The following is a 14,685-nucleotide window of genomic DNA, read 5'->3' as shown; positions in this document are numbered from 1 at the left end:
TAGAAAACTGATGATCAGAACCGTGTTCTTCAGAGCACTGTCTGACAGTCAGTGGCTGAGATGTCTCTGGCATCCTTCAAGGTGTGGAGAACTTGAGAATAGAATGCCAAGGAAGCAAAGTGCTTTTCGACATGCTGACTGTGGCTTGGCAAGGGGTCCCAGAGAGGACAAGTCGACCACCAAACATTCTTTCTGTGGGGCACAGACAGAATGAACACGAACATCAGAAACACACACAGGGAGAAGATGAAGACACGGACTTTGGTATGCAGCTCCCTGAAGGAAGTGGTGCAATTCCAACAGTCACTGAGGACACACCTGGATACACATTAGGTGCTCAGCAAGTGTGCAATGGACACGGGAATAAATGTGAATGAATATGAAGGCACAGGAAACTCTAGACTACAAACTTTAACAAGGAAAAGAAAGGATGAAGTGCCAACACCACTTTTCAGTTAGTATGTGAGGTTAATCTCATTATCAACCTGACTATATCTGGTAACAGGTTTGTGGGGTATTGCTGGGACAGACCAGACCATGTTTTTTTGGTGAGGATTGTGGAAGGACTTGGAAATTTTGGGCTAGAAAAAGCTCTGTGGGTTGATCTATAGGAGCCTGGAAGGTAATGCTGGGAGCAACCAGTAAGCAAGCAGCACTCTGCACAGCAGCTGCATTGTTCCTGCCGTTGATTCGTGCCCCTCTCTCTTGCCTTGATTTCTCTGGACAAGACACTGTTAACTGGAAGTAGAAGAGGAAATGAACCCCTTTCCCCTCGTGTTGCTTTTGGTCATGGTATTTGTATTATAGCACTAGAAACCATGATTGAGACAGTAGGTTACAACAGTCATACTTGTCCATTTTCAAGGCTGGCATTTGAAAACTGTTCAATGAACTGCTCTGTTTAGTAATGCAAAGTATGGCCAGCCCAGAAGGACTGAAGAAGGGAAAACCCAAGATCTTGGTCTCTGGAGAAGAAACGACCTGTGTCTTGCTTTTTAGTCCTGGTTAATTCCAAAGCAGACACAGATGCAAACAAGGCAGCTCTGCTCTGTGGAAACGGAGAGGTCCTCAGACCGCTCCCCATTGCTGCTTAGGAGCCCATGGGGCATCCTTCCCATCTCTAAATGACTCCTCTCCCAACTTCAAAACAGCATCAATCAGAAGAAAAGGGCAGCATGAATTCAGATAAAACTGAGCTTTTAAAAGTCTCCATGAGTTTTCCCAGGTCAGAGGTCCACTGTCTGATCATCGTGCCTTTGGATAGCACGTCGTGGGGCGAGGATGCACTCAGCAGTAGGATGCTCGGCTAGCATTTGCAAAGCTCTGAGTTCAGTCTCCAGCACTTCAAATAACCAAACAAAACAAGCCGAACAACAACATCGACTCACACAATGGGACTCCAAAGAAAGAGTTTCTGCTTTGGCCTTCTCCCAACAACAGTCTGCACGCTTAGGAGATGGTGGAGCGCTAACTGCAAGCCTATCTCTATAAAGGCACTATCATAACCATTAATCAAAGTTCTTTTCAACGTAAGCCAACTTCACAGTCAAGCTGTTCAGCAGCCTGACTACCATGTTGGATTGTGTGGTGAGCCTGACAGAATTCTCTTGCCTCCTCTAGATACTCAATATTTGTCTCCCAGGCTGCTTCTAAAGAGCTGTGTGCAGGACTGTCTTTGGAAGATAACTGACAGGCCCCAGCAAGGACGCTCAGGAGAACGCCAATGCTGACCCCAAGTCACAAAGCACCATGGGTCAGCTGGTTTCTGCTTCATAAGCGTCTGTAGGAAACTTGTATTTTATAATCTGGCAGACAACAATGCATGAGGACCTTTGAAGGCACAGTGTTATGCAGTTGTACCTGCAGTGAGCGAGTCTGGTGACTTCCACAGCTCATGCAGTCGGGCAGACTCTTCCCAGCTAGTCTGAGATCTGGTGACTCTGGCAGGTAATTCAAAGGGTCACCTCTCTGATCACTAGTGAAGTTGTTCTCTTTTTCATAACTTACAAACCAATGTTAATCTTTTTTTCATGGAACTGAGAGTCACTTTTGACTTCTTAAAAAGAATCAGTTCTTCGGAGTTATTTGAACATTAAAAGACCACCCATTAACTTTGTATTTTGGGTTTTTTTTTTGACAGCTAAAATCCAGAATACTTATGGCATGGGCAGAGAATATCAGTAAAAGTGAACAGAAGAGCCTGTGGCTGCTCCTGCCTCTGCTGCACTGTGTAGAACCGAGGTCCCTCACACTCTTCCCACTACCACCTCCTGACCCCTCCTTCCAGGGAGCAGACTTTGTCCTTCCCATTGGTAAAGAGAAATTCTGTCTACACTTCTAAATAATCTACCAACTTTGCTCTTTACAAATATAATTGGATAGCTCTTGTAATCTGGCCCTGTTGATGTCTTCTCCTGGAGATCTGCAGTTATAAAGATAACTTTAGTTATACTTTAGTTGACTGATTTCCTGCAGCATGGGTTCATTACATAAATTCACAGCAATCATTTATCCATTTTTCCAGCTTTGTTAGCACACACCAGGGCTGCCATGATTATTTTTCCCTATGTGTGTGCATTATGAGAATATGTGTATATGTCTGTGTGCATGTTACGAGAGTATGTGTGTATGCCTGTGTGTGTTATGAGACTATGAGTGGATGTCTGTGTGTATACTTATCTCTGTGTGTTTACTTATGTGAGTGTGTATACACATCTGTGTGTGTGCTTATGTGAGCTGTATGCATGTCTGTGTGTGTTTATGTGAGTGTGTATACACATCCGTGTGTGTGCTTATGTGAGCTGTATGCAAGTCTGTGTGTGTTTATGTGAGTGTGTATGCATGTTTGTGTGTTTATGTGAGTGTATGCATGTTTGTGTGTTTATGTGAGTGTGTATGCATGTCTGTGTGTGTTTATGTGAGTGTGTATGCATGTTTGTGTGTTTATGTGAGTGTGTATGCATGTCTGTGTGTGTTTATGTGAGTGTGTATGCATGTTTGTGTGTTTATGTGTGTATGCATGTCTGTGTTTATGTGAGTGTGTATGCATGTTTGTGTGTTTATGTGTGTATGCATGTTTGTGTGTTTATGTGAATGTGTATGCATGTCTGTGTGTATTTATGTGAGTGTGTATGCATGTCTGTGTGTGTTTATGTGTGTATACATGTCTCTGTGTATTTATGTGAATGTGTATGCATGTCTGTGTGTGTTTATGTGAGTGTGTATACATGTCTGTGTGTGTGCTTATGTGAGTGTGTGCGCATGTGGAGGCTAGAAGCCAGTATCAGACATCTTTCTTTAGTTCCTTTCCACCTTCTTTTTGCGACAGTATGGGTCGCTGACTTGGCTAGATGGGCTGCCAGTGAGTTCCACAGATCTGCTTGTCTATCCCCCAGCTCTGAGATTATAGATGTAAACCACCATGCCCAGCTTTTTCCTTGTTGCCGGGGATCCAAACCTGAGTCTACATGCTTTGGTTGTAAGTATTTTATCAATTGAGCAATCTTTCCAGTCTCTGCTTTGAGTATCTTTACATATAATTCTTAATAGACGATACAGGATTTATATATATATATATATATATATATATATATATATAGCTATTTTAATATAGTCATAAATAGGTGCCAATAAAATATAATTTGTAAAATAAAGTTTCAGAGTCATGTGATTTGTTAGTGTATTTTTGTAAAAATGTAAGCATATAAACCAAAACATATATAAAAATAATTTCTGTTCTGTATATGTATACATTATATTACTTATACAAAAATAACATAATTCTACATTGTTACTTTAAAGGATTACATCATATGTAAAAGGGGTGCAAACTTCATGTTTTATATTTCTCTGCACTGTTTAATTTAAACACAGATTTACTGTTTCTATCTACCAAAATAAATTATTAAAAAGACAAGTATAGGGGTCGGAAAGGTGGCTCAGTGGCTAAGAGCACTGGCTGCTCTTCTACAGGACCCGGGTTCAATTCCTAGCACCCACATGATGGATCATAACCACCCACAACTCCAGTTCCAGGTATCTGATAATTCTCTTCTGACCTTTGAGGGCAATGCATGCACATGGCACACAGACAGACCTGCAGGTAAAACACCCATGCACATAAAATAAAACTTGAAAAGTCAAGTCTACTAACTCTCTACCTGCTCCGCATCTCTTCCCATTGCTCTTCTATCACACACACGGCAATGCTAATCCCTGCAATGATTACTACAGTGATAGCATCACCATCATTACTGTGAAAACTTGGTTAAATAAAAATCAATCAACTGGTAGCGGCTGACATCATCTAATCTTCACATTTTCCCTACGTGGCTGTTTGTGTTCATGAAAACTCCAGGCTCTAGTGTACACAACCTTTAGACAGTTTCCAGAACATTCCCTTAATAGTCAACATGGAGAAAGCTAAAGAGATAAAAATACCAGACTGCCAGGCAAAACTAAAAACAAACAAAACAAAATACATGGAAGTGGGCATTCTCTCCTTCCCTAAGATAGAAGGAAAGCAGTGTTTAAGGCTCTACACCTACGAGAAAAACCTAGTTTTATACTGTACAGTTGAGGTATTAGTGATGTCAGATGAAAGCCAAATGGAAAAGCAAAACAAAATCCAAATACCTTTTTCATGTAAGGTTTTCTTGGTTGCTTGGCGGTGGCAGGAAGCGTCTTCTGTATCATGATCAGATTTTGAAGGCGACGAAGGTGAAGTGTCTCCCGAGACGGAGGACAAAGTGTCCCTTTCTGGAAGCCGTAATCCTTCTTGAGACTCAGTCACGTGGTGCGATGAGAAGGCCCCATGGCTAGCCACAGGGGTGAGGAGTGCGACACCAGAATCTGATTCTGGAGAAGAAACTCTCCAATCCTTGGGCAGAAGCGATTTGGTAATGTGTGGGGTCAGAGAGACTGAAGGCTGTTGGGCTAAGAGGTCACACAGCAAGTTATGGCAGTGAGAGTCGGTGCTGTGAGACACCTACTTAGAGATGAACTGGCCTTTGCTCAGGAAAAGGAACCTTTGGATGTTGCCTTACTTCTGAGAATGCACAGCTCATGGCTACTCACCAATAAACAATGCAGCTACCACAGCCACCTAAGCATGTACAAACGAGTACTTGAATGGTCATTACTTCCCACAAGATCAAAACTAACAGCTGAATACCAAAGGTACCATCAAGAAATATGGTAATATGGATAATGCTCTTGGCTATGGTACTGAATGAATAGAGAAAAGAAATAAATGACAACCATATAGCACATTGAATATAAATTCAGGAGACAAAGACATAAAGCACTGTAGTTCCTTCCAAGGAGGGAGCAAAACTCTATTAGTAAAATAGCTGCCACGTTTGCTACTCGTCTGATAACCAGGAGCCCTCACCTTCCGTTCCAGGCTGTCCTCTCCATCCGTAGAGCTGACACTGTCATAGAGCCGTGTCCTCGTGGGCCTCTGGCGCCTGTTCTTCACAGAGAGCTGGGCCCGAGTTTTCAGTGCTTTTGAATCCAGGCGCTCTGTCTCTGGGACGGCTTCATTCAAGTCTAGGAAGAATATTGCAAAATTACCTGTGAGTGAAGACGTTGGAGACGACTGGCAGAGACACTGAAATCCAATCACTGGTTATCAATGACCAGGGGCACAAGTGGCACCAAAAATCTATCACCCTGAGAACATAAGGCCTTTCTCCAACATAACTAAAAAGCAGAGGTTCGCAGTTACTTATGGACACACATGTTGGGGGATGATAAGTTATAGGAGACCTTAGAAACTCCATGAAGGCTAAGTTGCCAAAGTCAAGTGTGGGTAAAGGTGACCTTGACTACAACAGCACTGAGAGGTTCTACAACTTCATTCTTGATAGCGTGTGTGTATCTAACTTGTTCCTCTTTGAACTCTATTGGAAAAAAAATACTAGGACAGAATGTATTTAATGTGAGCAAATTTAGGACAAGTAAATCTATTTCCTGGTGACATAAACAGATAAGCAATTGAGCTACCCAGTGTGTAACTCCTGGCACCATGAAGGGAGAAGGAGAAAGATTACATCTTCTGAAATTAGTTTCTAGGTTACATTCTCAAAGAGAGGAGGAGGGAGGGAAGAGATGGAGGGAAACAAACGAACAGACAAAACCAAGAGTAGCAGCTGTTGGGTACGGCAAAGCCCGACTGTCATTTCTGCGCTTAGGAGGCTGAGGTACGAAAGCCACTCTGCATCCAAGGTTGGCATGGGTGAGTCTCTGTCAGAAAATTCTAATGCAGGACAGGATGAGAAAGAGGCAGGGGACAAGGAATAATGAAACTCTCCTAAGAGCTTTCCTGCGATCTTCTCTAACTGGCTCTTAACAGTTATACCTTGTTACATGCATGCGGGGGAAGAGAATCCACCTATTGTGTTAGTGGTGTATGAGTACTGATTAGAGAAAAAGTATTCAAGTGGAGGGACTCTTTACATAGATACTCATGATCATTTACTGTAAATCAAATACTTTGATGATTAATCCCATTTCATCTTTTCAGGATGGCAATCATTAAACAAAGTCACTTTGGAAAAAATTAATTAAGTGACCCCGAATTTAAATTATTAAAATAAGCAAATAATTCGGTTATAGAAAACTGTGATACACTTGAACTGAAAAGAATTTCCCATGAGAATAAGTATTCTGAGCAATTCCTTTGCACAGCATTATCTTAAAGTATCATAAAATACAAACATTAAAGCATCTCAGGTGCTTTCTCTCTTACTTATAAAGCTGAGCACTTGGCATACAGTTCTAACAAACAAAATTCAACACACATTTGTCCAGGAGACACATCACCGAGTGACAATATTTACAGAAGGGCTGACTTTTCATATCTTATACTTGAGTGAAGAATGAAGACCGGGAGAAGCCAAGCCACTAGGTGAATACAGAGAGTAACTAGATATTTTCTAATTAGTAGTCTCTTTACTTTTTACGTGCCAATGGAGGAAAAAAGTCGCCTTCATCACTTTAATTTCCTCCCTCGAATAAAATCTATATTTGTAGCTTCTCATTAAGAAGAATTCATTAGTTGTGATAATTGGGAGAAAGTCAACCTTACAATCTCTGTTTATGAATAAACATGCAGCACACCATACAGATGAAAGCAATAACACAATGAAAATATCACAGTTTATGCATGTCTTCCATCTTTTCTGTGTTGGAGTTGGATTGCATGCTCTGCAAAGCACTGTCAAACGCTCCACCTTGTAGGTTCCTTATTATAGACCCATGAGACAACAAGCAAGCAGATGCTTCCTCTCCTGGAGCCCAGAAACTTGGAGTAGCTTGCCCTCCTCTACACAGCTAGCTGGAACTGCTGTGATTACCCCAGGGCTCTGACTCTCTGGCTACTAGCTAGCCACTCCAATTTAGTTTGTGTTGAAAAGTCAATACCGTAAGATTTTAATACCATGGAGATGTGTTTTTTAAGTTAGGAAATCATGTACGATGGGACCAGCCTAGGAAATCCAGCTCTCCAGCATCTACTCCATGTTTGTTAGAGAACGTGGGAGAGGGAAGGCTGGTGGAAAACTGCAGACAGTTAAGCCACAGACAGCCTCATGACTGGTTGGTTTGGTAACAACTTTGGTTAGTAGATGACAAAGTAACCCGAGGAAGATGTCTATCCCACATGTGTCAATATGGTTCCTTTGGCAATAGAATCCTGGCTTTTAAACACAGCACAGCATCCCGCCTGCAGGACTGCAGAAGCTTCCCTAATTGCTTGTACTGAGCAAATGAAACAAGGGGAATTGAGGAGGACTCGTTAGCAGGTGTAAGACTGTGAAGAAAGTAGGGACCACTAGTCCTGTTACTATGATGGAACCTGCCTAGCGTAGCTGTCAGACAATCTTGAATGGCATATGGAACATCTGCTTCAGCATTCCCCTCTCTCATCAGGTGTAAACAGATTGAGCACACATGCAATTACGTCTAGCAAAAATTCACTTGGCTCAAGTCAAAGGCAGAGCTTTAACTGTGCAACCTGAGTAGACAACAGTATACTGCCTACAACAAACAACATTGAGAGTCTGAAAACAAGCACCAGAGGCACTTTATAGCAGAGATTACAGATTACAAACCAGTATTTTATTTTCCATCCTAAAAAGAGAAATGGTTTTTTTTTAATTTTTTATTGGCTTTATTGAGCTGTATATTTTCCTCTGCTATCCTCCTTTCTTCTCCCCTCCGCTTTAACCCTCTCCCATGATCCCCATGCTCCCAATTTTCTCAGGAGATCTTGTCTTTTTCTATTTCCCATGTACATTAGATCCATGTATTTCTCTTTTAGGGTCCTCAATGTTGTCTAGGTTCTCTGGGATTGTGAATTGTAGGCTAGTTTTTGAGTATATACGGTATTTGTCTTTCTGGGTCTGGATTACCTCACTCAATATGATGTTTTCTAGATCCATCCATTTGCCCTCAAATTTCAAGATTTTTTTTTCTGCTGTGTAGCACTCCACTGTATAAATATACCACATTTTCCTTATCGATTCTTCGGTTGAGGGGCTTTTTAGGTTGTCTCCAGGTTCCAGCTATGACAAATAATGCTGCTATGAGCATAGCTGAACACATGTCCTTGTGGTACAATTGAGCATCCTTTGGGTATATGCCCAATAGTGGTATTGCTGGGTCTTGAGGAAGGTTGTTTCCTAATTTTCTGAGAAATCTCCATACTGATATCCAAAGCGGCTATACCAGTTTGCACTCCCACCAGCAAGGCAGGAGTGTTCCCTTTACCCCACATCCTCTCCAGCATAAGTTGTCATCAGTGGTTTTGATCTTGGCCATTCTGACAGGTGTACGATAGGATGGAAAAGCAAAAGGTCGAGGGCAGCCAAAGCAATCCTGTACAATAAAGGAACTTTTGGGGGCATCACAATCCCTCACTTCAAACTCTACTACAGAGCTACAGTACTGAAAACAGGCTGGTATGGGCATAAAAACAGATAGGAGGACCAATGGAACTGAATAGAAGACCCGGATATCAATCCACACACCTACAAATACCTGATTTTTGACAAAGAAGCAAAGAAATATAAAATGGAAAAAAAGAGAGCATATTTAACAAATGGTGCTGGTATAACTGGATATCAATATGTACAGTAATGAAAATAGATTAATATCTATCACTATGCACAAAACTCAAGTCCAAGACCTCAACATAAAGCCAACAACACTGAACCTCATAGAAGAGAAAGTTGGAAGTACACTTGAACACCTTGGCACAGGGAACCTCTTCCTAAATATTACCCCAGCAGCACAGACTCTGAGAGAAATGATTAATAAATGGGACCTCCTGAAACTGAAAAGCTCTGTAAAGCAAAGGACACTGTCAACAAGACAAAGCAGCAGCCTACAGCATGGGAAAAGATCTTCACCCACCCCACATTGGACAGAGGGCTGATCTCCAAAATATACAAAGAACTCAAGAAATTGGTCATTAAAAGAACAAATAATTCAATTTTAAAAATGGAGTACAGACCTAAACAGAGAACTTTCAACAAAGGAATCTCAAATGTCTGAAAGACACTTAAGCCATCAGAGAAATGAAAATCAAAACGACTCAGGTTTTTAAAAGAACCGAGAGTGGGGTGGTGCTGAGAACTGTCACATGGATAGCACTTACACAGGAAGAACACTCTCTCTGAGAAGATGACAATGACAGCCAAGAAAGGTCCTCTGAAATAGGGGACACCAGCTGCTGGGTAGCCAGGTATCTGTCTTTGTTATCCATCATATGCTATCTTCTTCCACTATGTGATTTAAGAATCACAGTATTACAACTGAAAAGAATCTTGGGAGTCTAGTCAAACTTCACTCCTCAGAGGTGCAGACTGAGGCTCAAAGGCAGCTGGCCATTTGTCTCCTGACTTGTACATATGGCTGCTCTGTGGAACAGCCTAGAAAGAGCTCAGATGGACGGGCCTATGCTCCTTCTACAGTCTAGAAGTGAACTGCACGTGCAATCTTGTGCCTGCCGCAACCACTCTTTTTCTATTTTACTTTCTGTTCCGTAAAGAAATATATCCCCAGTGTAACTCTGCAAAGTCACAGCAGCATAGCACACCAGAGGGAACACAACTCTAAGGGATTTTATTTGGCTGTGTATATATCCCAGGAATAAAATCCTTCCCCTAAAGAATGAGCTGTCGTTTTAGGTGGTGGCAGTGGAAAAGCACCTGGCTCAGTCTCTTAGCTATGCACTGTGAGATGGAAAGGATTACCTGGCCCTGTCTGTCACTTCTTCCTAAGAGAGCTCCTCATTGCTATGGTAACATGGTTTCTCAGCCCCAGACCTCAGGCATCCCTTTTCCTCTTCTTTCTGCTGTGTCTTGTTTTGCTGTTCACAAACAGAGGAAAATTGCTTTTTTCTCTCCTGCTTTCTGATGTATTCTTTCCTTCAGATCCTCCAGTCTGTGAAGCAGCCTACCACTGACTCCAGTGCAGGCAGAAACACAAATGCAGAGCAGTCTTAAACAGACCAACAACCGCAGATGGATGCATTCAGAGCCGCCAGGCAGGACCTAACGATGGAAGTCTGAGTGAGTGGGACACGGCTGTACCTGCAGCTCAAGAATGCCTTCAATATGGCTTTCAAGTGGATCCTTTAAAACAACTTAATGGACTTAATTATGATTTTAGTAGCTGGTATGAAAACGCGCTATGAAATTAGGATGTTATATAACCTGTAACATGGAGACCAGTTCCCTACAACACCGCTGTGACTCATTCCGTTTTTCTTCACCGTTTTGATGTACGTGGAATGCTGCTGGAGGTCAGACCCAGGCAGCGGGGAGAGCAGGGATGGAGCTGCATTAAGAACAAAGTCCACTATTCACTCAGTCATGCCCTGGGTCCAATCATAACCGGTTCTATCTGGTTTCTGCTTTTGTCAACTGAAATGCTGGGCATAATGAGACACTTTGTGGCATTTTGAAACTTAAACGGTATCTGCATATTATTTACAGTGACTGCAAGTTCATAAAAGATGGACCCTTTGGGATTGGGGGCTGGTGCATACTGCATTCAGGTGGTAGAGTTAAGCATCCCAGAGAGCCAGTGTAGATAGTCAGTGTCAGAAGAGACCTACAGTTCGAATCCAGAAAGAGCTGCCATGCCATAAAACTGGGCAATTTACCCAGCTTCTCAGCACTCCCCGAGGATCCTCAACGGCAAAATGGGAGTGATAATGACATAATACAATCACCACATTGTTATGAAGATTAAATGCACTAACAGACCTCAAAACGCCCAGAAGAATGAATTCTACATAATACACCCTTCATAGCTATCTTGATTTGCTGATATTGAGCAGATTAGAAAGAATAAAACGAGCTATAGAAAATCATGTGCACTCACTTAAAATATTTAGAAATAGTAACAGATACGTTTCTTAATGGCAAACCATGCAGCAATGGCACATCAAAACCAAGATGCCATCCTTCTTCCCAGACTACCGGATTAGGAGGTGTGGGCCAGGTAGCACTTTAATACTTAGAAATATTCAAGTTTTGTATTAAGCATTTTTTGTGTAATCCTATGGGTTTCCATATTTGTGTAGCTAAATTTTATTTAAAAAGAGAAAAGGGGCACACTTATGTTCTTTTTCACTTGGAGAATTCTTAATACCACCCTATTTTGGTTAGTTCTGCTGTTTCAGGTGTTGATAGAGACCAGGGAATTTGGAGAACGTTCCGCAGACCTTCTGCCTCTCCCACTAAAACCCTGCTGTTTTTCGCATGTGACACTGCCTGACTGCCTGATGATATTTCTACACAAGGCCTACACAGTTCGCCTTCTAGCCATTCCTGAAGAAAAACATGATACTCAGAGGTACAAGAGTCCACGATTCTATTGGTCATTTTGTTTGGGGACCCACTCACAGGAAACTTCCACCCTTAATTCTGTTATTTCTTTTGGAGTATTTCAGTAAATAAAATAATTTATATTATATTATAAATGTTTTTATTGAAATAAAACTATATAAATTATTTATATTTAAATATAAAGAAATACATATATGAAATTTTCTATGTAGTTGATTTCTTGTCACTTCTGAAAAAGATTATTTCTACTTTTTAATCATTTCACTGGGTTAAATTTACTGTTGTAAGAACTATAGTTTATTTGCTAATTGCTGAAACAATATGTCTGAATTTCTTTTCATCCATAACTACAACTACAATTTCAAAGGACTTGGAAATGCAATTTAGTTATTTTTGTTAGTGCAGCACTCTCTGGGTGTGGTTCAAAGCTGATTTAAGACGAGGCTCTGAGCTTATAATTGGCAGACAGAAAATTTGAGACTATGAAAGATGAAGTATTTAAGCTTCCTTGATAAGTAAGGAGGAACTCAGTACCTAAGGTTCAGTAGAAAGTAAAGCCTGTTACCTTAGATGGACATTGTTTACCTAAATGGAGAAGTACTGTTCAACTGTAGGAAGACATGGCTACCGGCAGCATTAGAAAACTTGAAGTTATAGCAAGGCAAGTGGTGGTGCCTGCCTTTAATCCTGGCACTTGGGAGGCAAACCTGGTCTACTGTGAAGGTTCCAGGACAGCCAGGGCTACACAGAGAAACCTAGTCTCGAAAAGCCAAAAAAATAAAAAAAAGAAAGAAAGAAAGAAAGAAAGAAAGAAAGAAAGAAAAGGGAAGGAAGGAAGGAAGGAAGGAAGGGAGGGAGGGAAAAAATAAAGAACAAAAAAAGAAAATATGTGGATTTTTTTTTTTTGGTGAGGGTTCTGTTTGCTTTTCTGGTGTTTAAATGCCTCTTAGGATCATTAAAACATAACAAAACAAACAACATCAAGACAACAACAACAAAAAACAAACAAACTCATAAGGAGCAGAATTTTCAGTGTGCAATTATAGAAACATCCCATTGTTGTTACAATTATTTTCCATAGATATCGGGCATACTTACTGTACTAATTATGCAAAATATTTGACAATTATCTTTAAGAAGAACTCAGCCATAACTTGTGGTTAGTATCCTACTGAACAGGGCCTTGATATTGTATTACTAAACCAATACAATACAGTTGGGGTGTTTTTCTGTACCATACTTAGAGGTGAATTTGCTGGTCATAACTAGAGACAGCGGTTGTGTTTCAGTAGTTATGTGTCTGAGGAGAGTACACCGTTGTTATTTAGGACCCCCTCCAACCTTCCAGTTGAGCAGAACCTAGGGTAACAGATGGTTCATCCTCAGATCCCATAGTATCTTCCTGTTCTCAGATCCCCACTAGAATGTCACAGTCCAATACCCATTAGACCACATGTCTAAACAGAAGAAATATTTGGAATATACCTTCCCGGTAAAGTTCCCTCAGACAGGACATTAACCACATTTAGGTTAAAAATGATCTTTACTTTTAGAAGATCATAATCAATCTTGTAGTTCTATCAAAGTCAAACAAAATTGGAAATCCAAAGCAAAATATTATGAATTACACTTTTTTTTTTACTAAAATGAGCAGAAAATTACTAAAAGTACATTCTAACTTTTCATTCTAATAAGCCAGCTTTTGTATGCTCTCATACCCATGTCCATCTTGATGAAGCTGAGAGATTTGGAGAGGGGTCTGGAGACTTCCATGAATTTATGAAGACAAAGTGAGAAATGCAAACCAAGAAAAGCCCCACTCACAACTCCACATCTCCCTTGGGTGTCCTTGCAGCCTGTCATGGCTTCACCTATAGACAGGCTCAAAACTTCCACCAGCCTCGATAGGCAATTTCATTGCTTGTGTTTTTGAGGAAGCAGGCTACTTTTTACTTTAATTGTTTGCCAGAAAAAAGTCAATAAATATTGATTTCTCATTCATTTGGCTTGTTCATTAAAAATTTCCATAGTGATTTACGAGGAACGTTCACTCTCTAATTAGTGAGAATCAATAGCATTGCAGTCAAACTATTTGTTGAGCAGTGAAGAAGATTAAAAATAATTCAAGATAAATGACAAATTATAAAAATTTACCAGATTATTAAATTTATTTATACACGACTAAAGAAAGCTTGATTCTACTCCAGAATTAGTCCTGGCCCACTTTTGAGCTAAACAATGAGACAACAAAACAACTACTTCATTGCCATACATCTAATATTCTTATAGGAGACATTCTTTTCAAAATGCTTATTAGATTTATTTATTAACTTATTTATTTGTGTGTGGGGACACTCTGCACGTGCCAGGGTTACTGTGGAAGCCAGAGGACAAATTGTAGGAGTTGGTCCTCTCCTTCCACCATGTGTATCCTAGGAACCAAACTCACCTTGTCAGGTGGTAGCAAGCACCCTTATTGGCTTAGCTATCATGCTGGATATTATATGAGACAGTCTTCATAAAGAAAAACAAGTGTTCATTTTAATGACTTCTCACATAACGAATTCCATTTTTAATTATATCTTTAACTTTAGTTTACGATTCTGGCCTCTTGTGCTGAAAGTGAATGCTTAATACACTCTCAAACTCTACCAGGGTATAAAATAGACGTTACAGTGAAGGTTTGACTGGTGTGAAAGACCCAGGTATCTGAAGAGCTAATCAAATAAGAACCAAGAGAAAAGGGACGGGGAAGCGAAGAAACATTTCTCAGGAGTCCAGTGATCTTAGGAACCTCCTTATTGTTTGAAGTGTCTCCTAATAG

The 14,685-nt window shown here is 40.7% G+C and overlaps 1 protein-coding gene across 7 annotated transcripts in view; it reads right to left on the bottom strand.

Annotated features, from left to right (window-relative positions):
- Window positions 1–14,685, bottom strand: part of Ppp1r9a (protein phosphatase 1 regulatory subunit 9A) — a 286,389-nt gene that overhangs the window by 26,415 nt on the left and 245,289 nt on the right. For 5 of the 7 annotated variants that reach the window (XM_041675345.1, XM_041675346.1, XM_041675344.1 and 2 more), the window contains 2 exons: window positions 5,393–5,550; window positions 4,636–4,879 (listed from right to left, as the gene is read on the bottom strand). In XM_041675345.1, the coding sequence (XP_041531279.1) occupies window positions 4,636–4,879; window positions 5,393–5,550 (402 nt within the window). The remainder of the gene's footprint in view (window positions 1–4,635; window positions 4,880–5,392; window positions 5,551–14,685) is intronic. The other 2 variants (XM_041675348.1, XM_041675349.1) reach the window with 1 other exon arrangement.

The sequence above is a fragment of the Microtus oregoni genome, unplaced genomic scaffold (genome assembly GCF_018167655.1).
Source record: "Microtus oregoni isolate MIOR12 unplaced genomic scaffold, Mior012 000026F_ref0000081, whole genome shotgun sequence".
Taxonomy (NCBI): Eukaryota; Metazoa; Chordata; class Mammalia; order Rodentia; family Cricetidae; genus Microtus; species Microtus oregoni.
The sequence above is the reverse complement of the archived record's forward strand: the minus strand, read 5'-3'. Positions and strand labels throughout refer to the sequence as shown.